Source organism: Colobus angolensis, unplaced genomic scaffold, assembly GCF_000951035.1.
Source record: "Colobus angolensis palliatus isolate OR3802 unplaced genomic scaffold, Cang.pa_1.0 Scaffold369, whole genome shotgun sequence".
Taxonomy (NCBI): Eukaryota; Metazoa; Chordata; class Mammalia; order Primates; family Cercopithecidae; genus Colobus; species Colobus angolensis.
Window position 1 is genome coordinate 1,945,445 of NW_012117032.1, and position 26,735 is coordinate 1,972,179.

Below are 26,735 nucleotides of genomic sequence, written 5' to 3' on the forward strand. Positions count from 1 at the left end.
ATAATTTCACAATTTTGAAAAGGCTGCAAAGGTGCCTGACACATAGCAATAGCTTGTCTATAGCCATTTGTCCTGGATGTTAAGATGCAACAAGGTTATCAATTGCCTGCCAACTTGCAAAGGTCATTTACTAGCTACCTGGAGAGTAAGATAAGAAAATACTGGCCTCTGCTGTCAATTTTACATACTTCTGAAAGTAAGTCATATTTCTTCTTTGGAAAAACACAAATTCTGCCACAGATGCTTATATTTCTTTCTAACAAGGACATAGTTGAAAAAAGTAATTATATTTACCTTCCCCTATTAAAAATAAGATTAAAAAGTTGGGGAAGAAAATATAAAGCAAACAGAAATGACAAGCTTCATATACTGGCACTAGTAACTATTAAATGAATCTTTTGTTGACTCAGATCTGTTAACTGAAGGAAATACTTATTTCAGTCTCCCCAGAAAGGCTATAAAAAGGCTATAGATTAAGAGCAAAAAGAAAGTATAAATATTATAAAAAAAGACAACAGGCTTATCCATAAAAGATGAAGCCATATTGTTTACCATAGGTATAATCTGATGACCACAAGATTCTACACACATAATACATTTTAATAATTATGCTGTCATATAAAGTGATTTTTAGACTTTTAATAAAAAACAATTCTTTGGGAAGCTAAGCTCATATTCTACATTTTTCTTCCAGAATTCAAGTTCAGTACCTTCTATCTGTGGCACTTCACCATGAAGCTTGGCTTTGCTGGAGAAAGGTGCATTCTGTAGCACTAATGCAAAGAGAGATGGGATCAAGGACTGCAAGGCAGAAAGATACATGTGGAGCTTGTGTTCATCCAGCCCATGTTCTCCTTCCTGAAACATAAGGAGGTGGAAGCTAATTTTAGTTTTTTGAAGCTACATTGCTAACTGGATTTATGTATGATGTTCTTCCTTTTTGTGGCAAATCAAAGATTTAAGGATCTGTATGTTGGACTCAAGCGGTAAGGCACTATAGAGTGGTAGAATCTTTTACATGGAAAACTATAGGGTAAACATCAGTCATTTCCATTTGTAGGGAATAGTTTTTATAACTTTACTTTCTCATTAGAGAAGCTCTTATCTTCTGAAATTTTATAAGACATGGTAAAGAAATTAAAGTAAGGGACAGGAATCACTTTATCTTTTTTCTTGTTAGAACTGATATATAAATAATTGTACATATTATGGGGTACCATGTGATATTTTGATACATGCATACAATGTGTAATGATCGAATCAAGGTATTGAGATATGCATCACCTCGAACGTTTATCATTTCTTTGTATTATGAACATTCCAAATCTTCTCTTCTAGCGATTTTTGAAATATATAATCTATTATTGTATAATATATGTTATATATATAATATATTGTATATTATCAAATATATATATTTGATAGCACACCCTACTGTGCTATCAAACACTAGAATGTATTTCTTCTATCTAACTGTATTTTTCTATTCATTACTCCCCCAGTCCCCAGTTTCTGGTCCATTCCACTCTTCACCTCCTTGAGATCAACTGTTTTAGCTCCCACATATGAGTGAGAACATTCAATATTTGTCTTTTTGTGCCTGGTTTATTTCACTTAACATAATGTCCTCTAGGCTATCTGCTACAGCAAATGACAGGATAGCATTTTTTTTAAATGGCTGAATAATATTCCATTGTGTATATATACCATATTTTCTTTATCCATTCATCTGTTGATGGACACTTAGATTGAATCTATATCCTGACTATTATGAATAGTGCTGTAAGAAACATGTGAGTGCTTGAAACTCAACATGTGAGTCCTTGAAAGTATGTGTCTTTTCAATATACTGACTTCCTTTCTTTTAGATATATACCCAGTGGTGGGATTGGTGGATCAGAGATATTTCCGTTTTTAGCTTTGTGAGAAACCTCCACACTGTTTTCCATAGTGGCTATACCAATTTACATTCCTACCAACAGTGCACAAAGGTTCCCCTTTCTCCACACCCTCACCAGCATTTGTTTTTGTTTTTTTTTTTATCTTTTTAATGATAGTCATTTTAACTGGGGTGACAGTCATTTTGGTTTAGATTTGCATTTACCTTATGATTAGAGATGTTAAACACTTCTTCATATACCTTTTGGCCATGTCTTCTTTTGAGAAGTGTTTATTCAGATCATTTGCCCATTCCTTAATTGGATTTTTTATTTTATTTATTTATTTTTTTTGCTGTTGAGTTGTTTGAGTCCTTGCATATTTTGGTTATTAATCTCTTGTTGGATGGAGAGTTTGCAAATATTTTCTCCCATTCTGTAGGCTGTTTGTATACTCAGATGATTCCTTAGCTGTGGGGAAGCTTTTTACTTTAATATCCCATTTGTCTAATTTTGCTTTTGTTGCCTATGCTTTCGAGATTTTTCTTCAAAAATCTTTGCTCAGACCAATGTCCTGAAACAATGTTTTCTTCTAGTAGTTTCATGTCTTACATTTAAGTCCTTAATCCATTTTCAGTTGACTTACTGAAGAAACTGTCCTTTCCTCAATGTATGTTCTTGGTGCCTTTGTCAAAAATGAGCTGGCTGTAAATGTGTGAATTTATTTCTGGGTTCTCTACTCTATTACACTGGTCAATATGTCTATTTTATGCCAATACCAAGACGGTTGGTTACTAGTGCTTTGAAGTATGTTTTGAAGTCAGGTAGTACACTTTTTCCAGATTTGTTCTTTTTGCTCAGGCTTGCTTTGGTGAGTCATAGTGGTTCCACATGAATTTTCAGATTGCTTTTTCTATATCTTGAAGAATGTCCTCAGTATTTTGATAGGGATTGCAATGAATCTGTAGATCACTTTGGGTAGTATACACATTTTTAACAATTTTTCTATGAACAATTGAATATGGATATCTTTATTGTTTTAACATTTCCTTTTCAATTTCTTTCATCAATGTTTTATAGTTTTCATGGCAGAGATTCTTCATCTCTTTGGTTATATATATTTCTAGGCATTTTTTTTTAAGCTATTGTAAATGGGATTGCTTTCTTGATTTTTTTCAGCTTATTCACTGTTGGCACATAGAAATGCTCAAATGCTAACCCAGCAGCAGTTCATGCTATAATACTTCCCCTCTCCTACTTCCTATCTCTTTTTATAGATTTGGCACATAGTATGCACTACACAAATAATAGTTTCTCTTCTAGTCTCTAAAAGAAACTTTTAGTACAAAAACTGGATCAAGAAGTTTCTATTGTTTCATCAACATTTCTTTAATTCTTGTATGTGGGAAAAATTAAAAGTTCATTTTAAAAATGAGAAATGAACTACTGGAGTGGAACAACCACAGTTAAAGCAATTTTGACCCTATGTAAGAAAGCTTTAGAGACTCATTTTCTCTGCATTCTGGAACTAGAGTTAATGCTTTGTGTAAAATATTTAACTACTCAGAAGGGTCAAGAAAGAGCTAGCTTTCTGAATAACGCAGGAGTTACTTCCATGAAGGTGCATTTCAGCTAACCAGTGCACATCATGCCCTTTCTCCTCCTCCAGCTTCAGCAAAGCAAAACTTCTTCAAATCTCTTTCTTGGCCCCAGTCCAACAGTATCTTCAACTGGTAATGTATTAGCATGTTAAGCTAAGGGGCACTTTCTGTCTCTGTTCCCTGACATTCTTCCAAGATGGCTTAGGATAGACCTTTTACATTTCTATAAACTATATAAACAAAGGAAGAACTCACCCTGAGAAGTTTTTCAATCTTGTTCAGTAGTGTAAGTATAAGATGAGACTGTAAATTTCCAAGTTCTGTAGTCCACGCAGCGTAAGCTGGTAAAAATACTTGATGTGTAGCACTAACTACTCTTTCTGAGGGATCACCTAAGGCTGACAGCAACAATTCAAAACCCTGCCAATGAGAAAAAGGAAAATGTCGATTTTTAAAGCGATAAACTTAAAATAAAACACTTATTAAAAGGTAATAAAAATTTCAATAAATTAAGAAAATATTTTTAAGCAAGAAAGAAGGCCATCCATAATTCTAGCCTTGCCATGTATCCACTGAGGAGCAAACCAAAGAGAGGGAGTAGTAAACATAGAATACATCCTGCCAATTTCCTGCCAGAAAGCTGTGGCAGATACTTTAACTGAACTGTAGCATTCTTTCCTCTGAGTTTCAAAATTGAAACCAGGCAGCCATCCTCAAATGACTAAAGTTGACACATCTGCCATCCTTATGATATATTATAAAGTATCCAAATCAGAGATTTGGAATATTATAATACTTGGAATTTTGTAATTGAGTAAAAGGAGGTCATTCTGAAAAACATACCTGATGATATTTGTCTGGATCATCAATGTATCCCATTATGATACCAAGGCTTTTGATAACGGCTTCTCTTACCAAATCTGCCTTATCTTCCATTAACATTTGTTGCAACATTGAAAGAACCAAGGAGCTACGGATTTCTTTCTGAAAATAAACACGTTTTTACTATTTATTTACATCTAAGCACAGAAGTATAGAAAATAATATGACAAACACCAGTGTAGTCAAAATCCAGATTAAACAGGTATTAACATTTTTATTAAAAATGCTAACTGCTGCTGTACAGAGATTTTGCTTCAGACCTTTGTTTTTTGAAGACATAAAACATTACAGATATAGCAAAAATATGACTCAGCCCCAAATCCCTTCTGCTCTAGAGGCAATAACATCTACTCTGAATTTGGTATTTATTAATCATCTCTCAGTATTTTTTTTATATCTTTACTAAATATTTAAAAATCTCTCAAATCCTTGCAGTTCACACTAGAAGGCACTTTTGACAAATCAACAAAGTCTGCTACAAACTCTACTACAAATGGACAATGACTCTCCTGTCACTATTCGTTCCACTCAGAGAAGCGTACTGAGAATTGTAACAGGAGGAATTATAAAAATCTCTCTGGCAATTAGAAAATTTGTCTGGGATATGGTGAGGAAACATTATAAAATCCTGACATTCCTATTTCTTTGAAGAAGTGGGAAAAAAATTCAAACAGGATAATAAAATATGACAGTGAACTTTAAAAGTACTTAAAAACTGCATTGCTCTTTTTTATGCTAATATTTAATATAATGCACACCCACTGCCGTGCCTTGATTTCACACAGAATATTTTCCAGTTATGATAAAGAATGTTTTAGTTTAATGGCTGAGGTTAGGATTAAGAGCTACCAATATACAAATTCATGCTCCTCTTATCCTACTTTACTAATATTGCAATTTAATCAATTTATAAAATTCTTAAAACATAAACTTGTTTAGGTGCTTTTCACATATAATAACTAGGATAAAATAAAAATAAAGGCAGAGGACACGGCTATTTTCATAAATTTACAACATGATTTGGTATATAGAACAAGGCTTGAAAGACATTTTTAAAAAGTCTGGTTTTCACTTTTTAGAAACAAAAATACATGCAATTTTAGCATATCTTAAAACACATCTAGGTTGGTGAATATATAACATCTTTTGGTACAGCCCCATTTATTTACTTTTTTGGCTAAAAATTGCCCTAAAACACTTTAAACTATCTAAAAGGACTTGTTCGTTGGTATCCATCCGCACAAGGCAATATGACAGAGGTAAATAAGCTTGAAGTGGGCATTTGTTTTATACTGATTTGGGCAAGGGTCAACTGTGGCAATTAGTTTTAGTATGCCACAGGGATCCCACCAGAGCATCAGTCAGGAGGCATTACTCTATCTGAGTCATAAACACACTGAGGAACTGCCGCTGTACTGAGATTTCGCTGCTATCAGTGACAGTGGGGTACACAGAAGGCAAGTATAGATCCACTGAGGAAACATTGTATCTACTATTAATACTGCTTAGTATTCTAGGAGTAGAGTAGAACAGTCTATTTATCCTTTGAGAGCAAGGGATGCTCATCTGTCTTGGAATAATAAATAATAAGAGGCTCAAACCCATTCGCATCAATCTATCTATATGATTTATCACAACAATAAGGCATTTTCTTCCATTAGAAAAATACCTAAAAAATTTCACCATGCCTAGTTCCTGGTGAAGGTATGGGAAAATAAAAACTCCAAGGTACTGTTAGTAGGAGTATAAATACATGCTACTCCAATTTTATCATTGGCAATGAATGCTGTCTACTTGGTTTCCTTGAAGTGACATTCTCATTCCATCCAATTTCATGAAAATGTCTGCCACATACCCAAGTCTGAATAACCAGTTTGGCTGTAAGTGTTTCTGTGAAGTAAAATTGGTGTCCCCTAAAAAAAAGCAGCTAGTTGAGCTCATAACTCAAACAACTGCCTAAGTGCTTTTCCTGCAAATGGCTATGATTTTTCAGTATGCAGCAAAGAGTTTTTATATGAGTACTTTCTATTTTGTCTCACAGAACATTAAGAAGATGCATGCTTCACGGGTCAAAATTTAGTAAAATTAACAATTTTACTGATTCAGCAAACTCCTTTTTAGGTGAAATTGGCTTTTTCTGCGAAAGCATGGCAGTAAAGAATACAATCATTACTACAGTAGTACGTTTGGGTGCCACTGCCCTGATTAGTGCTAATGCAGCAGCATTTTTGCCCATCCCTGCTTTTGCACCAACAATACAAATTTCAACACAGTGAAAAAGACAAAAAGTGTCTTATTATTATGAAAACAGTTTTCTCCTCTTGGACCTTTTTGGAAGGATCTCAAGAAAACCCCCAGGGTCCTCACACCACACTATAAGAACTGCTGATATAGTTTAATATATTTATACTCATTCAAATTCAGTGGTAATGTACCTATGTGTTTGCAATGCCATACTGTACTAATGTGAATCTCTTCTTTTTTGGATCATCTCTTTTCTTTATTAAGACAGCATGTCTAGGAGATACTTGGATTAAAATCTATAAGACACTCAAAAAAAGGTTTTTCTATTATTAGAAAAATAGTTTTAAGAAAAAAAAAAGACAATTCTTACAGGAAGGTAAGGTGCCAATGCGCCACAGGATTCTGCCACAAGCAGTCGTCTTTCTGGGTATTTGTGATTAATCTAGAGCAAAATAAATACATAAATCAAGTATAACAGCATACCCTCCCTTCTTCTAAAAGAGAATTACATTTCACCACAAATCCTGTTAAGAATGCAATAAAGCTTCTTCCTTTTCCACTTCTGGGAATCCCTGTGTGACTATACCTGGATCAGGAATGAGGGAGTGAGGGAGAACCTAAACATGAGGTTACAGGGGTCATCTGTTTAAGAAAAAAGGGAAAATCAAAGATGAAAATTTGGCAAGGTATCTAGAGATCACGGGCTTGCCTAAAACTAGGCTTTCTTTAGAGTATCAGGAGAAACCAGGACCTTTCCCTAGCAACAGTAGAGTATTTTTAAATTTGGAAAACTCAGCTTCTGGATCTTATAGATATAGTCTATAATATGTGCCAGTCTTCTTTCTTCAACCTAAGGGATGAGGAAGTAAGTTAATCAATGATTTGACCAGAGCCCTTACTAGAAATACGCTTTTATTTTTTAGGTAAGCGGACTTCAATCCATTCCTCTGTTTGCAAATGCAAAATGATGGGGTTTTGCTATTGTGATGACTACACTGAACCATAACCAAAAATAACAAAAAAAAAAAAATGACACATACTGGGTTTTGTTCCCATATGTCTTCTTCATAGAATATAAATCTTTCTTTGACTGGAAAAGAAGTATATCTGTTCTCATATTCCCATATGAAAAGGTGACATAATTCATTAATGTATTGGATGCCTAAAATTAAGAAAAAAAATTATACAGTAATCTACTGGGAAACAAACTGGAGGTAGGCGGCTAGATAGATCCCTCATACTCAAGTTTACTCAGGTTACAGAAGAGGTAGCAGTAGAGATGTTTATAACTGACATCTTTGAATTAAATTTAATCCAGATGTAGTTATCTCAAAAGTAGAATGGTTTGAATGTCAAAGTATGGCTGTGCATAAACTTTCGTTTGCTTTTCTTTAGCTCAGTAAGTCTCAAAATTGAATGTAAATGCAAAAATCAATCGTATGTCTATATATTAGCAATGAACAGACTAAAAATAAAATTAAGAAAACAGTCTATTTACCATAGCATCCAAAAGAATGAAATACTTACAAATAAATAAAACAAAAGGGCAAAACGTGTACCACTCGGAAAACTACAAATCACTGTTGAAAGCAATATTAAAAGGCCTAATGTATGGAAAGATATCCTAAATTCATAGAATGAAAGACAATATATAAAATTAGGATGGCAATACTCTCTAGATAAATCTATAGATTCAATGTATTGTTTACAAAAATCCCAGCTGGCTTCTTTGCAAAAATTGAAAAATGATCCTAAAATTTATAAGAAAATTCAAGGGACCTAGAATAGTCAAAATAATCTCGAAAGAGGAGAATCAAATTCAAGCAGTTAGGGTTTGTCTTTGAGGTGGCAAAAATGTATAAAAATTGATTGTAGTGAAGCTTGCACAACACTGAACCATTAAATTGTACACTTAAAAGGAAAAAGACAAAAGAAAATGAAAAAACTATAAAAAATTAAATGTGCACAATTAACTGTATAGAACTGTAAACTGAAAGTTGTATGGATATATTGTAGCCAAGTTATTTTGACATCAAGTGATTAGAATCTCACCCTAAATTAGTATGCACTGTAATTTATAGATGGTATAAGGGATTGTGAGAGGTGGTTATTATTACATGTAATGTTTACTTTGTCTATTGAATCTGGGGATTCTACTTTATTTTGGTGGAAAAAATGAATGCCCAAAGAACTTGGGAATAGGACTATAAATGACTATATACTTCAGTGATATTCCGGAGACTAATATTTTTCTTAAGAATAAGTGACTGTGCTATTGTAAATACAGCCATGTAATTTGTCTCCATAAGCAGGAAACCCATCTTTTTAAGGTGGAAAAATGAGGTGCTGAATGATCTAAACATTAAGTCTAGAAAGTCAATGATTCTGAGTTCTACAGAGGACTGGAATTTTAAATTCAATATAAAAGCAAAAGCATTGTTAGTAAAATAATGAGTTCAAGTATAAATACAAAAACCTCCTACATCAAAGATTTACACTTTGTATATGTGTAATATATACAAGTATACAAGATATATTTTTATTTACACACACACACACACACACACACACACACACACACGTCTTCTTGCTGTTTCTTGAACACATCAAGTACACTCCCACCTCAGGGCCTTTCTTATTCCATCTTACTTCATTCAGATTCTTTCTTAAACATCATTGCCTCAGAGATTCTTTCTCTAACCACCCTTCCTAGGAGAGCATTCCCCATCACTCTCTCGCCCTTATCCTGCTTTATTTTTCTTCATATTATAAATTACTACAAAATAGCAGACCATTTCTTTGTTTCCTCTTATTTTACCATTAGGATGTCTTTGTCTTTTGTTCACCACTGTATCCCTAGTGACTACATCAGTACCTGGCACTGAAATTAGTGTTTCATAAGTATTTGTTGACTGAATGACTAAAGGAAAGCATCCCAGAGCATTCGTAAGCACTAATAAATCACTGTGCTGAGCTACAGAAACATCAGCATAATTTTTATCTCACGTATTTCTTAAACGCCTTTAAGAAGGAAATGATGTATCTTTTTAAGAAATCAGGCTATAATAGCTAGGTGAAAACTCAATACAGTTATTTACCTGTTCCCAACACTGTGGTAAAAGTTCAGCTTCTACACGTGTTGGTCCAACATGACGTGCAAATGCCACACAACCTGTCAGTATCATTTGCCTGAAAAATAATACAAAAAAAACAAAAAACAAAAAACAACAACAACAGCTTGTATTTGCATTAGAAAGCACAACTGGGACTAAGGGTTAAAAAGTCTCATCTCTATAAATTCACATAGAGGACAAGATTTTTGTATAATCAAATTTGACTTTTTTTTTTTGAGATAGAGTCTGGCTGTCACCCAGACTGGGGTACAGTGGCATGATCTTGGTTTACTGCAACCTCCACCTCCCAGGCTCAAGCAGTCCTCCCACCTCAGCCTCCTGAGTAGCTGGGACTATAAGTGCTCACCACCACGCCCAGATAGTTTCTGTATTTTTTGTAGAGATGGTGTTTCACCATGTTGCACAATCTGGTTTTGAAAAATTAGACCTTTCGGCCGGGCACAGTAGTTCATGCCTGTAATCCCAGCACTTTGGGAGGCTGAGGCGGGCGGATCACGAGGTCAGGAGATTGAGACCACCCTGGCCAACATGGTGAAACCCCATCTCTACTAAAAATACAAAAAACTAGCCGGGCATGGTGGCACCTGCCCGTAGTCCCAGCTACTCGGGAGGCTGAGGCAGGGAAATCACTTGAACCTGGGAAGTGGAGGTTGCAGTGAGCCGAGATCGCATCACTGTGCTCCAGTCTGGCAACAGAGTGACACTCCGTCTCAAGAAAAAAAAGAAAAAAAAGAAAAATTATACCTTTCTAACAATGGCCTAAGCTGCCACCCAGAGCCTAAGTTCCTTAAGATTAGCCACTCAAGCAGGGACACCACCACCTGTGACAGACATTGTGAAGAGATTTCTGTATAGGTATGAGGCTGAATCTCATAACCTTCCAAACTACCTTCCCACACATACATTCTGAGATTATATATGCCCAATCCTTCAGTTTCTACACAACTTCACTTTCTAGACACTAAAACAACCAGTGATTATTCTCCCAGTGTTTCTATAATTAAAAACTACACCTATCATATCAGTAAAGGGGTATTTTAAGAATCAGATTTTTGGTATTATACCTAAGATAACTGTGGTAGGTAGTTTCTGACATGACTCTCAATGATCCTATCTCTTTGAGTGCACACTGGACCTAGTGACTTGTCTCTAATGAACAGAATATGACCAAAGTGGTAAGAGGTCAATTTTGAGATTAGGTGCCAAAAGTCTGTGATGTCCACCTTTCTGGACTCTACTGCCTTCTCAGCAGGCATGCTTAGATAAACCAAGCTGCCATGTTGGAAAGACTCATATGGGAAGGAATTAAAGGTGGTTTCTGGCCACTAGTCAGTGAGGAGATGAAGCCCTCAGTCTAACAATCCTTGAGGAACTGATTCTTGACAATGACCAACTGTGTGATTAAGATTAAAAGCAAACCCTTCTCCAGCTAAACCCTGAGATGACTATAGCCCCAGCCGACCTTTGACTACAGCCTTGTAGGAGACCCTGAAGCAGAGGACCCAGATTCCTGACCCACAGAAACTGTAAGATAAAAGATGTTTTAAATCACTTTCTTTTGAGATACTTTGTTACAAAACAACAGTTAACCAATAACTAATACATTATCTTCATTTGAATTGATAGATTTATAACTAAAAAAACTATAAAATTCTAAGTAAGATTTTGCATTCTGTAAGGTGAAAGTAGATTTAAGTGTGGACTTGAGTGTTGATCCCTGATGCACCTTGACCTAAAGTAAAGCTAATAAGTACTTTTGGCCACCAGGTGGCAGCTGTTAGCTTTACATGCAAAGTTTATGAAAATAGAATCAGGTTTTTGCCTTGAAAATCTAAAAATGAAAATATAATAATAACTGTATTTAATTATTAACTAAATTACCAAGATAGGAAATGGTATTTTTAAAGGAAAAAGTAAAATACTAATTTTCCTATAGTACCACCAAGTTGTCCTTGGGAAATTTTTAGTTTGCAATGAATGGTACTAATACAGTGATTTAATTTCCCTTATTCCTAGTTGACTTGCATGTTAGGGCTGCTGGTACAAATTAACCTTAGCTGGATACTGAAAAGAGCAAGGTTCTCTACTTGGTCAGGTATATTTTGATAATTGCAGAAAATAAGTTTCAGTAATAGCACTTCAAAGTCTATAGAAGTGTTTGTATTCTCCTAGTTGAGGGGTTCTTTGTATTTTAAAATATAAGCTTGATATCTTTCATAGTTCATTCTTATTTATGATTTTCCAGCATTCTCAGAAGGGGCAAAATTATATCAGTCAGAAAAACAAGTACTGAAATTACATAAAGCTACAAAATCATAAAGTACAATTCTATTATTTTGCAAAGTATAAGCAAAAATCATTTTTTCAGTAAGATAAAAATTATAACATAGAAAACCATTCAACTGCTTTATTTTATCCAACTGGTGCTTAATCCATCTATCCACCCATCCAGGATGCTTTGTTCAAGTCCATACTTATACAGCTTCACTTAATACTTAAATGTTTTATGATTGGAGGTAGATAGCCATCATCGTTGCTTGATCAAAACCCATTCTGCTTTCTTCTCATGTGTCACCCTGATCTGTGGCCCTCCTCATCACTCTGAGTAGATGCTCAACTCAGGCATCTTTATTTGTGGGTATTAGACTCAGGACTAGCCAAAATAACATGCCGTATCCCTTTAGCCACACAGCAATGATTTACTGATAACCCAGTGATGCACACATTCATATATTAAGTACTTTATTTTTCTATAAAGCATAACCATTAAAAGGTCATAATGTATCTAGTTCATCTGTGGGAAAAAGGTGAATGTTTAGGACAAATCAAGCATGACATACAAAGGCAAAGCAATATGTGAATTAGAAGTCCAAAGGCAGGGCCGGGCGCAGTGGCTCAAGCCTGTAATCCCAGCACTTTGGGAGGCCGAGACGGGCGGATCACGAGGTCAGGAGATCCAGACCATCCTGGCGAACACGGTGAAACCCCATCTCTACTAAAAAATACAAAAAACTAGCCGGGCGAGGTGGCGGGCGACTGTAGTCCCAGCTACTCGGGAAGCTGAGGCAGGAAAATGGCGTGAACCCGGGAGGCGGAGCTTGCAGTGAGTTGAGAAAAAAAAAAAAAAGGAAGTCCAAAGGTAACTAAAACCAATGAGATACTGGAATAAGAAGAATGAAAATATTGCAGAACATTGGAGTGGGGCCACTATTCCCTCTGCTTATTATAAAAATTTGGGTAACGTTTCTTCTATTAATTTATATATAACTTCAAACTTCAAAGACTTTCATAATTAAAGAGAAACTGGGATTTAACTGTTGAGGGAGTTTACTGGAGCCAACTTTCTGAGGATTATTAACAAACTTGCTCATTTTAAAACAAAATGACTGGAATAAAATGTGTTGCTAAGTTCATCACAGTGCCTTTATAAGGAAAAAGTTTAAAGGGTTGCAGCAAAGTTCATAGAGGAAACTTTATACATGCCTTTTTATAAGCATGTATATAGAGCTTTATACATGCATTTTTGTGAACTTACACTGAGTGAAGCAGTAATTAATGCCAAAATGCTATTAAGGCTGTCAATCTGTTGAGTAACACTATTCATACCATGCACAAAGGTACTGGCAGTTTTCCAAAACATTTTACAGAAAAGTCAAGACCTGATATTGTAGGAACATATACATTTACATTTTGTCCATCAGGATACATTATGAGCTATGGTTGAAGAGTGTCTGGAAATTATTGAGACCACGCAAGTTTGGGTAAAATAATCCTTCAATTCTGCAAATGGCCAGTGAATACCGTGCTTTACTGAGATTTGAAATTTGTCAGCTGGGCACATGGCTCATGCTTGTAATCTCAGCACCTTACAAAGTCCAGGCAGGCAGATCACTTGAGTCCAGGAGTTCAAGGCCAGCCTGGGAAACATGGCGAAACCCTCTCTCTACAAAAACCACAACCATTAGTTGGGCATGGTGATGCATGCCTGTGGTCCCAGCTACTTGGCTACTTGGGAGGTGGGAGAATCACCTGAGCCTGGGAAGGACGAGGTTGCAGTGAGCCATGATTGTGCCTCTGCACTCCAGCCTGGGAGACAGACTGAGATCCAGTCTCAGAAAAAAAAAATTCATTTATAACAAACATGGATTCAATTTTCAATAGTCTCAAATCTATTACTTTGTCTTCAACATAAATTTGAAAACACTGCATATTTTATTTTTTTTTCATTCTGCTAGCTCTCCTTATTCCAGACAATCTTTTTCCTCTAAGCCTACATTTCTTTTGGCTCCCTTCTCCTGTTCATAATAGCCAGGAATTCTTGCCTCTTTTTTAGGCCACTAAATAATGTTTCAAAATGTTTCTCTGGTTCTTGTAATACATCATTTTCTAAGACATGCCTTTATTCTGAATTTAGCGTAATTGCTGTTTTCACTGTAAAGTGCAATTTTTATGGGGTTCATGTGGATTTTGCTTTCTATAGACTAATCTTTAATAAGGAGAAATTGATCCAGCTCCAGTTCATTTTGAGAGAAAGGGAGGAGCCACAGTTAACAGCTTCACTCCCAGAGACATCTCAGATATATTAAAGAGATAATAATTTAATGTTGTTCTGCTGAATCCAGGTGTGTTTTCCTCCTTTTCTCAATGCACAGTTCTCTTGAGAATGATGACAATTTATACTATACAGGATTCGAAGTAGGATGGAGTTTAATTCAGCCAAATATCATATGTAAAAAAACTAACTCTCACTGTGTACTTCTAGGGCTATTTCTGGTCTTCATCTGGCTTTGTTCGTGGTAAAACCACATACTCAAGGATAAAAGATACCATTTGCCCATCTCCCTCTATTTATTGTTTACTGGGAATAACAATCTCTGAATGGATGAAGAAAGAGAAACACTGACAGCAGACGGAAGGAGGACAGAAATAACTGAGAGCCTTAGATAAAAATAATGGCTGTCTGACTTAGTGCATTCTACTTACTTGTTAGCCAACTGAAACATACTTTTCTCAAAGTGAAAACTACAAGGGTCTTCCTAATCCAGCTTCATTAAATAAAATCCGAGTAACAGAAAATTTTCTCAGGCCCTTCAAATGGCTGACTGTTAACTGGTTTTTCACAAATGTTAGTTTTTTTTTACTTTTTAAATGTCTTTATAGCAAATTCCAATTTGGGAAGGAAATATCAAGAAATGTCAACCTATCACTACCTTAAACTAGAAGTTCTCTCTCTCAACAATCAAGATTGAAAAAAAATAAATTCCACTTGCTTTCAGTTGGGAGAATCTCATTGTAAGGTAAACATTAAGAAGTAGCTCAGAATCTAAGAGAATAGAATATATACACACATATTTTTAAGATGAGACACTTACTGAGATTACATGAATATCAAAACTCATTATTAGGCAATAAGCCATACGAACTGAATTCTTAAGAAGATAGAAAGTTTTGTGTATAAAAAACTGCACCTCAATGTTTTAAGATAAATGGTTTCATGCAAAATCTGCATTTTGAGCTTTTATAGGTCTTAGGATTCATAAAAAAATCACTGAGAACATATGTAGGCAGATGAAGTAGGGCTTTTCTAAAAAATCTGCTTTACTGAAGGGTAGTTAGGTTTCTATTTGAGAACATTAGAATGCCTGAGGAGGTCATCAGGTACGTACAATTTTCTGCTATGCTACCTACGTGGAACTTGTTGCGCTTGGAGAGCAGAGGAGAAGAGTTGTTTTCTAGCCAACATATGATTTGGCTAGAATATGTTCACTCCCTCCCCTTCCACTAGAGGGTTTGGGCATAATCTAATCATCAATTACTAGTAGATGCTTCTCTACTAGAAAGCAGAAAAGTGTATTAATGGCAGATTTTTTTTTCAGACAAAAGTAACTATCTTGCAATTTTCAGAGAACATTTACATTTTTGCAAGAAATTGAATTAGTCCTTCAAAAATACAAGATAATTTAGATAATGGCCTTCAGTACCTATATCTGTCTAGTCACCTTGAGAAACTTAACTTTTTTTTTTTTTTTGAGACAGAGGTTCACTCTTGTCTCCCAGGCTGGAGTGCAATGGCGTGTTCTCAGCTCATATGCAACCTCTACCTCTTGGGTTCAAGCGATTCTCCTGCCTCAGCCTCCTGAGTAGCTGGGATTACAGGCACCCACCACCATGCCCAGCTAATTCTTTTGTATTTTCAGGAGAGATGAGGTTTCACCATGTAGGCCAGGCTGGTCACGAATTCCTGACCTCAGGTGATCCCCCTGCCTTGGTCTCCCAAAGCGCTGGGATTATAGGCATGAGTCACGGCGCCTGGCCAAAACTTAACATTTTGAGAAGGTATAGAATTCCTTTTCAAAGATTTAAACAATGAGACTTGTCAGTAATTATAGCAGGTGAACTATAGTAGTCTGATCTTAGTAGGATTTATATATATTTTAGAAAGCTATTTTTGTTTTAGGTTTTATTTATTATGCATATGCTAAATTTCTTAAGAGTGATTTCCCTATTATCTATTTCTTTGTTGCAGTAAATTCCAGGTCTCTTTAAAAAGAGAAGGTGAGGAGGAAAGGGAACCTGATGATGACATTATAGTCTGAAATGCATTTTCATAGGTTTTGAAACCATGAAGGAGTGAATCCATGATGGTGGAATGCTCCAGCGCTGCTAAAATAGATACTGGAAGGAAAGAAAGCATTTTACATTAAAATGCTAATCTTGATGCCTAATTAGTAAAATCAGTAAGTCATATTGTAATTCTTTTTCAAATATGTAATCATACCCACCTTTGCTCATCATCTGGCCTCTTGATCAAATTGAAAAGTATGTGGAGAAGCTGATCTCGCTCTTTAGGTTCAGGATGTAGACATGCTGTACACAATATGAGGGGGATCAACTCCTGAAGAAATATGAGGGTGGAAAATTTCAAATAAAAACACATTGCAGAATATTCTTTTTTTTTCTCCAGAATATTCTTAAATGGACATTTAAAGTGAAATAAACGTCAATATACAAAAGGGTAAATTTTAATTTTGGAAGGTTGGTAATTCAAGAGATGTTTACACTAAAACATTTATGTGTTGGTTGTGGAGGAAATGTAAATAACAACATAACAAAAGTTGCTTAAGATTCAACTAGCCTTGGTTTTTAATCTAGCACTTCCCAAGGGCCCACTAGCTTTTACACTAAGTAACATTCCATTATGTGACATACTGACACTGTAATTTTAATTCTGAAAGTGTTTTTAAACAAAAGTTGCAGAAGTCCACTATAATTTAAAACTTAAAAAGATAATAAAAAATAAAGACCACTCTTCCCACTTCTATAAGGACAATATAATGTCCTTATGATTAGATTTAATAATTTTGTACCCTTAGCACTTGACCCAGTGCCTAACTAAAAAGACCATTTTCATAGATTGTCTCAGTACCACTACAGAGTATCAGTAGAAATATTTGATGTTGAAATATAAATTTTTAACAATATTTTGTTTTCTTCACATTCAATATGCAGAGGTAAATTCAGCATTTTGTAGGAAAGTAAGAACCAAAAGTTTATTTCTAAGAAATACTTGAAATTAGTTACGTTGTTTTACATTTTAATTAAGATGAAATTCTTTATACTAAAGTACATTCAAAATATACTAATGTTTTTCATTTGAGTGGATTTTCAAATCTAAGAAGAATAATGGTCCAAAAGTAATACAATATTTTTGTGAGAAATCCTCTAAGTTGTAAAAACAATATTTTGTACATATAGTAAAGAAATCACTATGATGTAATTAAGAAGGGAGGAATGACTACATCCATTTCTTTCCCACCTGCCTTGATACTCACCGAAAACTGTTAAGAGATTTAAAATAGAAATTGATCACTATGTAATTTGCACGATTATTATTGTCTATAATAATATAACCTAATAAAAATAATAATGTAACCTGAAGAAAAGCATGATAAAAAGTCTACACTGTTGAAGTATTTTCACACTTTGAAGATGCTTCCTAAGAAAGAGATGATTTTTTGAAGAGTTGAAACTGAAGCTTAAATGTATGACTACAAGTCTCTCTCTATTATTTCTAAAGTCTTTATATATTATAAATCTTCAATTTGAAGTTACAAAGGTATAGGTAAGACGAGCTAAGAATGTATCTGAGAAAAAAAGAATGTGAAACATTTATTCTGCCATTTTCAGTCTTCCTGTTTGGGCACCTCTCTAGGTTTTACCTTAGTGAATAATTCAAAAGGAATAAAAAATTAGGAAAAAAAATTTTGCACTGGGAAAGAGAGACAGAGCATATGTATAGATCCTATATGTTTTCCCTAGAGGCTTAATGTAATGCTTGATGGATTAGTCCTGATTCTGTAGAAGAAAATGAACAACCTTTTACAAAATAGTAAATATTCTGTCTGGCTGGAAATTTAACAATATTAGGGTAGGAGATCATTAATAGCAAGGACTACCCTAATCCTTAGTTGATTCCACATGGGCTGAGAGGCAATGATACTAATGAGAGGACTAAGACATTGCATCATCAGGATATACTACTGAGAGTAAAACCGTAAGGATGAAAAGTAGTTATTCGGGAAGCATTAAAAAAGTGAGAAGCAATTCTAATGCCTGAAAACCAAGAAAGGCCCTACAAATTTTGTTTGTACTTTGTCTTCATGTCAGATCTTGTTTCCTCCTAATCCCCTTTCCTGCTTTCCCATCATGTCTACATGTATACTTCTCATACTGTTTAAAGTTATGAAACGAAGGTAAGACAGCAGCTATAATTGCTAACACACACACACACACACTCTTAAAATGTAGAGTATAATCTTTTACTTCTTTATCTCTAAAACAAGCATACAAAAACAACTGTGTTGGTCTTCATCCTTTACGCCTTATATTTTATTTTCTTTTTCTTTTTTATCATGAGGCTTAGTGATCCTTAATCAAGGAGGAAGTTTAAGTCATACATTAATATGGACAATATTTTAACTGAAATATGGCTACAGATGTGCCAAACTGAGAACTCTGGCCCAGGAGCTGAAAGAGTTCTTACCTTGGTTTACTCCTTAGTACCAAAGAAACTAAAGAAAGGCACAAATTTCTCTTTCAGTTTCTTAAAGTGAAACATGTAGGAATTCAATTAAAGCACAAATGGAAAACACTTCACAGACATTCTGCAATTTATCTATTGCTGATAACTTTTCCTTCTGAAAGCAAAGATGGCCTAAAAAAGCCTGTTCAACACAGCAGGCGCTACGAATCAATTCAAACTGACATATTAGAAGGAAAGTATTTGTGAGTCCTTATCTCATTGAACCTTAAATTTCTGTGAATTTAGGACTTTGAAAAAAATACTTTTCACTTTTCTTAATCACAGTAATAATTGATATTGCCATCAGCTTTTATTTCTTGCTGGCAAATTAACAACATATGGGAAGTCACTGCCAATAATTTTTGGTTGCTATTCCATGCCAGTGAGAGTGGTCCACCTTGGCATATTACAGGTATGGCAGTTACAACTCAGAGTGTAAAGGATGCTGGATGGCTTCTTCCTCTTACAGCAACACAGAGGTGAGAAGAGGTCCAGTAAGTGAGGAAGAAAAATGCAGAAAGAGTGGTCTGTTTCTGACAGAGCCAGCAAGGATACGATTAGGATAATTGCTAGATTGAGACTGGTCCCAAATCTGCTAATTTCTCCATTATCCATTTATTTATAACTTCTATTTGTATTGCTATTAAAATAAAATAATAGATTCTATAAGTATATGTCTGTTGTGTTACTTACTCACATTTATTGTGAATTCATCTTTCAAGCCTTTGAAACACTAATAAATCCACACCAGAATTTACTAAGTTTGTATTTACCATTTTCAGACTATTCATAAGTTAATAGACTTGAATCAATATTCTCCCTTTGGCATCACCTCTCACACTGAAAAAGCATAGTCTTAAAGCTTTCTTTTTAATTCTGAATACAGCATTTAAAAAATGGTGATTAAATTTCCATCAGAAGACAAGGTGTTTTAAAAATATCTTTGAAAGACTAAATGTAAATGAGAATAATAGAGTAATAAAAAATCCTTAGGCATATTAGATTTAATATCTCATGTAATATTAAAATAATAACCATGGTAAGAAAATACCTATGACTTGGGTAATATCAGATCCAAGAGGTAATTTTTCTGCTTCACATAATAAACTTATGTGTCCGCATTTCTTTCTTTTTATTAAGAGACTGGGTCTTGTTATATTGCCCAGGCTTGAAGGCAGTTGGCTATTCACAGGCATGATCGTAGCACACTACTGCCCCAAACTCTTGGGCTCAGGAGATCTGTTGAGGGCAGTGATTATTGGGGGCTGGTGTTGCTCTGAGTGGCAAAAATAATTTGCCAAGACAGTTGTGGGTAAAGAAAGGCAGATTTATTAGACAAAGTAGGAAAATACATTGCAAGAAACGAAAGGGCAGACCAGCAAGAGAGAAGCTAACTGCAAGGAGACAAAAAGTTGCTGGTGCTCATGCTGTGTGCTGAAAAGGGCTTTGTGCAGTACTGATAAAGCCAAGGTTGCTGCAGTGAGCTAACTTGCATTTTTCTATTGGCTGAGGTGTCTGGTGATAGCTTTGTGCAGGAAGACTGTGAGTTATTTGCACAGGAGGGCTACGTGTCCTGGACCATGAAGAAAAGCAGACTTACAGCTGATCCACTTTCTTTTTTTGCTTTCCCTCAGTCTCACCAGGCCAACTCCCACTCCTTATTTAGAACTCCACAAGATCCTCCTGCCTCAGCCTCCTGAGTAGCTGGAACTATGTGTCACTGCGCCCAGATAATATATCCATACTTTAAGCAATAGGAATCTTTAACATTTTAAAACATGATTTGGCAACATAGAGAGTACTCAGTAATGTGTATTGAAGTGAAATATTTAACAGAGTGTCTATGATCATTAAAGAGAAAATCAGTATAGTAATCCTACTGCAGGATTTCTAGGATTTTTAGATTTCATTAATAGAAGAGGATTGGAATTCGAAACCAGCCTGGGCAAGATGGCAAAACCCCACCTCTACCAAAAATACAAAAATTAGCTGGGTGTGGTGGTGTGCACCTGTAGTCACAGTTACTTGGGAGGCTGAGGTAGGAGGATCTATTGAGGCCAGAAGGTCAAGGCTGCAGTGAGCTGTGATCGCGCCACTGCACTCCAGCCTGGGTGACAGAGTGAGACTCTGGGATCAAAAAAAATAAAAAAAGAAAATGGCTTTCTTTGAGTCAATGGTAATCTTTTGAAATTTAAATTTCAATATTTAATATCCATATTTAAACAAATCGAGATAATTCTTTTGCACAATTCAAAGGAAAGAACATATGCTGAAAACAATTGGGGGTGGAGTAGAAATGACTGCAGAAGGAAGGAAAGACAATAAGCAATATAGAAATATCTGTTTCAAAGCAGCTAAGATATCCTTGGCTTATCAGTACTCTAATTGTCAAGATTATATACAAATATAATGTGATATCATATTTACTTATTATTTTATTTGGATTTTTATTTTGATTATATCCAAATATAATGAGACATTATTTTACTTTTAGTGTCAAGATACAAGATACACTTGTATCTTGGCTAATCCATACCTTAATTGTCACATTACACTATATCCAAATATATTTATATGCAAATATATATTACATTTGGATATAATGTGAAAATTAGGGTACAGATCAGCCAAGACACAAGTGTATAAAATTTGATACATAGCACAGAAGGCATGGAGGAATCCAAACAAAAGGTTTATCAGTACCAGACAAGGAAGGTCAAGAAGGTAATGTAAACATGTAAAATAAAGGTAATGTAAACATGTAAATAAAATAAACATGTAAATATAAGGAAAACAATAATGCAAATATGATGATAAACAGTACTAACACGGGGTTTTAGTGACTAGGGTCAAAAAAATATGGCAGTAACTGTGGCTAACTAGAGATCCCATGTCCCACCTACAGGGGACAGGAACCGTGCTCCAACTGAAAAAATCGTTCGGAAATGTAAGTCTAGTGCTCTTAGACTGGAGGAAAACTTCTGACTAGGAGTTTTCAAGAAAAGCCCAAATTTTGTATTTTTAGGTAAAATACCAGTTTTTAAAAGTCTGACAACTAGCACATCATTTTTAACATTACTGAGTAGGCCAAACAAAACCTATCCGTGAGCCTTTGTTGGTCTGTAGATAGTGTACAACCTCTGATTTAAGTTTTCAGTTGAAAACTTTTCAGCATGTTCCTATTCATATAAAAAGGAAACCCAATAAAGACAGACATTACAAAGACTCACATAAGAAAAAAAAAAACAAGATTACTCACCTCTGTAAAAGTTTTACAATTCAAGGGCTGCTAAAAATACCTTTTCTTAGAATTATTAATATTAAATATCTATAATTGCTGGGGCTCAATCTTTAGGAAACCTAAGTACTTAAATAACCTTACCTCAAGTCTCACTATTGCTAAAGAAATGTGATTTACTCACAAAATTAAGTATGCACACATGCCAAAATCACATAGGTATAAAGAAGATAGTCAAAACTTCCTATCTACTTTATTACACTTATCCACTATACTACTGTATAAATCTCATAGAGTTATGATCCTCTGAGGTGATCATTACTCATAAGTTTTCCATGAAGGAAACATGAATGACAATGTAAAAGATCAAAGTCTAGTTTCTCATAAGACGGGAGGTCTGTAGAGGTACTAACTACTTTAAAAACTTTTAGGGAATTGGTTCTTTCCCTTGCCTTTTTTGTTACAGCTTTACTGAGATAAGTGGTTTTCTCTTTTGCCTTTTCAATGACAGTTTTATTGAGATATGCTTCATCTTTCATAAAGTTCATCCATTTCAAGTGTATATTCAGTGGTTTTTAGCATATTCAGAGTTGTACAATCATCATCACAATATAATTTTGGAAGACTTCCAATATCCCAAAAGCTGGTCTCCATTAAGTCTCTCCTCATTTCCACTCCCGTCTCAGCCCCAGATTTCTCCTTTGATTTTCCAACTTAGCTAGCTGATAGAATATATTTCCTTGGCACAGAATGAAACTGAAAGTTAAATTTTGATATATGATGACCAAAAATGCTACTTGAAGTAATCTTTTATAAAATTTTATTTTTAATTATAGAATTTCCTCTTCAAATGTGGTTAAAGCAGAAATTGTGAAAAACCAACAACTTTAGCTTATGTACTATATACATTTATCAAATGATAAATTTATTCTATAATTTGGCTCAAAAGATTCAAGTTTCCTCAACCAATCCATTAAAATGAACTGCTGTGTAAGCCACATATAAAAAATCAGTCCATCTTTTATTTTTCTCTCCCAAAATGAACAGGCAAGGAACTACAGAAAGATCAACTAAACCCAAGGCCAGCAGAAGGAAATAATAAAGATTACAGTAGAGATAAATATTTGACTTTAAAATATAAGTTAGTAAAAAGAGACTACCATTATTTCAAAGAACCTAACAGGTATATATTTTTGTTAAACTTTAGTATCTTTGAAATATGGGTGTATCTTAAGATAGACAGCATGCCATAATTCAATTGGGATTCTTTTTCTTTCTTAAAGAAACGTAACTGCTACAACCAATTGCATCTTAGATTTAAAATAAGATACACTGAATTTAAAAATATTATAATTGTAACCTGAAGATTGAGTAAAGTTGTTACTTTTTTCTTTTTCCTGTTTTAAAGAAAAACAAATAATGCTAATACCTATATTCATCGTGCTTTCTATTTAAAAAAGTTTAGTTTATTAGCCAGCTTTGATTAAATCTTTATCCTACTATCTTTAAAACAGTGGGTCACAAAATCAGTTGAATGGGTCATGAACAGCATGTTTTTCTTTCTTAATTGCTTATTTAAGGATTTTCTTCTTTACTTTTCCAAAATATTTATAAAATCGTGTTTGCTATTGCTTGTCTTTACTATGTTTTATAAAACTTTTAATTTTATGTATGTAAGTACATACTGGTACATGATGTAAAACATCTTTTTTACTGAAGGTGTAGTCAAAGTTTGAAAACACTAATAGTAAGTTCTTTATATCATGATATAAAAAGTAAAATCTAATGTTAACTATAAAAACAGCAAAGTAGAGAATAGTGCATAGAATATGGTATCATTTGTTTAAATCATGGGGAAAAGATCACATATTTGAATTTATACATGCACAAAGCATCTCCGAAAGAATATAAGACAGTTCTACAATAATAGTTGGAGTCTTCAATACCCTACTTTCATACTGCACAGAAATTCTAGACAGAAGGTCAATAAGGACATAGAGAACCCAAACTTTATAAAACAACTAAATCTAATAAAATTATACAGAACACTCCACTCAACATCAGTAGAATATATATTCTTCTCAAATGCACACAGAACGTTCTCCAGGACAGACCATAAGTTAGGAAAAGGTAATTCTTAGTGAATTTAAAAGATCAAAAACATATAAAGTATTTCTCTGACTACAATAGAATGAAATTAAGAATCAGTAACATAAGAAAAATGGAACATCCACGAATATGTGGCTATTAAACAACATGCTCTTAAATAAGCAACAGGTCAAGGAAGAAATCATGAAGTAAACGAGAAAACATTGAGATGAATGAAAATGAAAACAATATACCAAAACTAATGAGATACAGCAAAAGCAGTACTCAGAGGGAAATTTATAGCTATAAATACCTGTATTTAAAAAGATCTCAAGTCAGTAATTCAATATCTTATGGAACTACAGAAAGATCAAACTAAACCCAAGGCCAGCAGAAGGAAAGAAATAATAAAGACTAGAGCAGAAATAAATGAAACATCGACTAGAAAAACAATAAAGAGAATTAACAAAATCAAAAGTTGGTTCTTGAAAAGAGAAACAAAATTGACAAATGTTTAGTTAGACTGACTGAAAAAGAGAGAAGATGCAAATAACTAGGATCAGAAATGAAAGCAGGGATGTCAGTACCGACGTTACAGAAATTAAAAGAAGTAAGTTAATACTACGAACAACTGCTCATCAACAAATCAGATAATCAAGATGAAATAAACTAATTCCTAGAATCACAGAAATCACCAAACTGATTCAGTAAGTAGAAAATCCCAACAGGCATATAACAAGGAAACAACAGACTGAAGAGTTCCTATACTCATCAAGCCAGCTTTAGCCCAATACCAAAACCAATACCAAATACCAAAACACAAGATAAGAAAACCACAGAACAGTATCCCTTATGAATATAGACACAAAAATACTTAACAAAATACCAACGACAGATCCAAAAGCACATTAGGAGGTTTATAAACCAAGACCAAATGGGATGTATCTCATGAATGCAAGGGTGGATTAACATAAAATCAGGCAATGTATTAATAATGCAGGCATATCACAGTAGAACGAAGGGGGAAAAAATCACATTATCATCTTAACAGGTGCAGGAAAAGCATGTGGCAAATTCAATGCCATTTTATGATAAGAACATTTAGCAAACTAGGGATAAAAGGAAACTTCCTTAATATGACAAAGGGCATTTATAAAAATTCTATAGCAAACATCATAGTCAATGGTGAAAGACTGAAGCTTTCCTGTAAGATCAGAAACAAGGCAAGGGTATCTGCTTTCTCAAAACATTACCATCCAAATTGTACTGGAAGTCCTACCTAGAGCAACTAAGCAAGAGGAAAAAATAAAAGCCATCTAAATTGTAAAGAAGAAGCAAAACTATCTCTCTACGTACAGATGACACGATTCTATATATGTAGAAAATATCATAGAACCCATAAAAAATGATTAGAGTTAATAAGCAAATGCAGCAAAGTTGCAAGATTTAAGATCAACACACAATGACCAGTGTTGTTTTGATAAACCAGGATAAACCTTTCCTTTTTTGAAAAGAAAATTAAAAGAACAATTCCATTTATAATATCATTCAAGAGAACAAAATACCTAGGAATAAATTTAGCCAAAGAAGTGAAAGAACTGTACACTGGAAACTACAAAATATTACTGAAAGAAATTAAAGATCTAAAACAAAAAGACATTCCACGTCCGTGAACTGGAAAACTTAATATTGTTAGGATGACAATACTCCCAAAGAGATCTATAGATTTAATGTAATCTCTATAAAAATTTCAGTGACCTGTTTTGCAGAAGTGAAAAGCTGAGCATCAAATTCATATGGAACTGCAAGGGACCCTGAGCAGACAATAGTGAAGTGCAGTTAGAGGACTCATATGTCCCAATTTCAAAACTGACTACAAACAACCTTTATCAAAACAGTGTGGTAGTGGCATATGGCTAGACATACAGACCAATGGAACAGAACTGAAAGTCCAGAAATAAACCCGAAGAATCTAGACCCAACTGATTTTTGACAAAAGTAGCAAGACTGTTCAAAAGAGGAAATTTTTTATCTTGAACAAATGTTTCTGGATAACTGGATAGCCATATGAAAAGAATAAAGTTAGACCCTGTTTCACTCCATATATAAAAATTAACTCAAAATGAATCATTGACCTAAATATATATAAAAAATGTTTTCTTGTAATTGTTTTATAGCTTTAGCTCTTACATATATTCACATACATATATACATCTTCTATAACACTGATTGATTTGGCAATGGTTTCTTAAAATTGATACTTAAAGCAGAAACAACACGAGAAAAAAATTGATAAATCAGATTTCATAAAAATGGAAAACATTTGCCCATCAAAGGATATGGTCAAGAGTCTAAAAAGAAAACCTACAGGATGAAAGAAAATATTTGCAAATCATATATATGATAAGGGTTTACTACCCAGAATATATAAAAAACTCTTACAACTCAAAAACATGAAGAAAAACAATCAAATTTAAAAATGGTCAAACGAATGAGCAAAATAACCAGTTAATATCATAATGGCAGGATTAAGTTCACACATAACAATATTAACCTTAAATGTTAATGGACTAAATGCTCCAATTAAAA

General features: G+C 34.3%; 1 protein-coding gene across 3 annotated transcripts in view; it reads right to left on the minus strand.

The window, feature by feature from the left end:
* Window positions 1-26,735, minus strand: part of KIAA1468 (KIAA1468 ortholog) — a 124,393-nt gene that overhangs the window by 46,255 nt on the left and 51,403 nt on the right. For all 3 annotated transcript variants that reach the window (XM_011953599.1, XM_011953600.1, XM_011953601.1), the window contains exons 11-16: window positions 16,521-16,633; window positions 9,703-9,793; window positions 6,975-7,046; window positions 4,322-4,462; window positions 3,734-3,898; window positions 711-858 (exon numbers count right to left, since the gene is read on the minus strand). In XM_011953599.1, coding sequence (XP_011808989.1) covers window positions 711-858; window positions 3,734-3,898; window positions 4,322-4,462; window positions 6,975-7,046; window positions 9,703-9,793; window positions 16,521-16,633 — 730 coding nt within the window. The remainder of the gene's footprint in view (window positions 1-710; window positions 859-3,733; window positions 3,899-4,321; window positions 4,463-6,974; window positions 7,047-9,702; window positions 9,794-16,520; window positions 16,634-26,735) is intronic.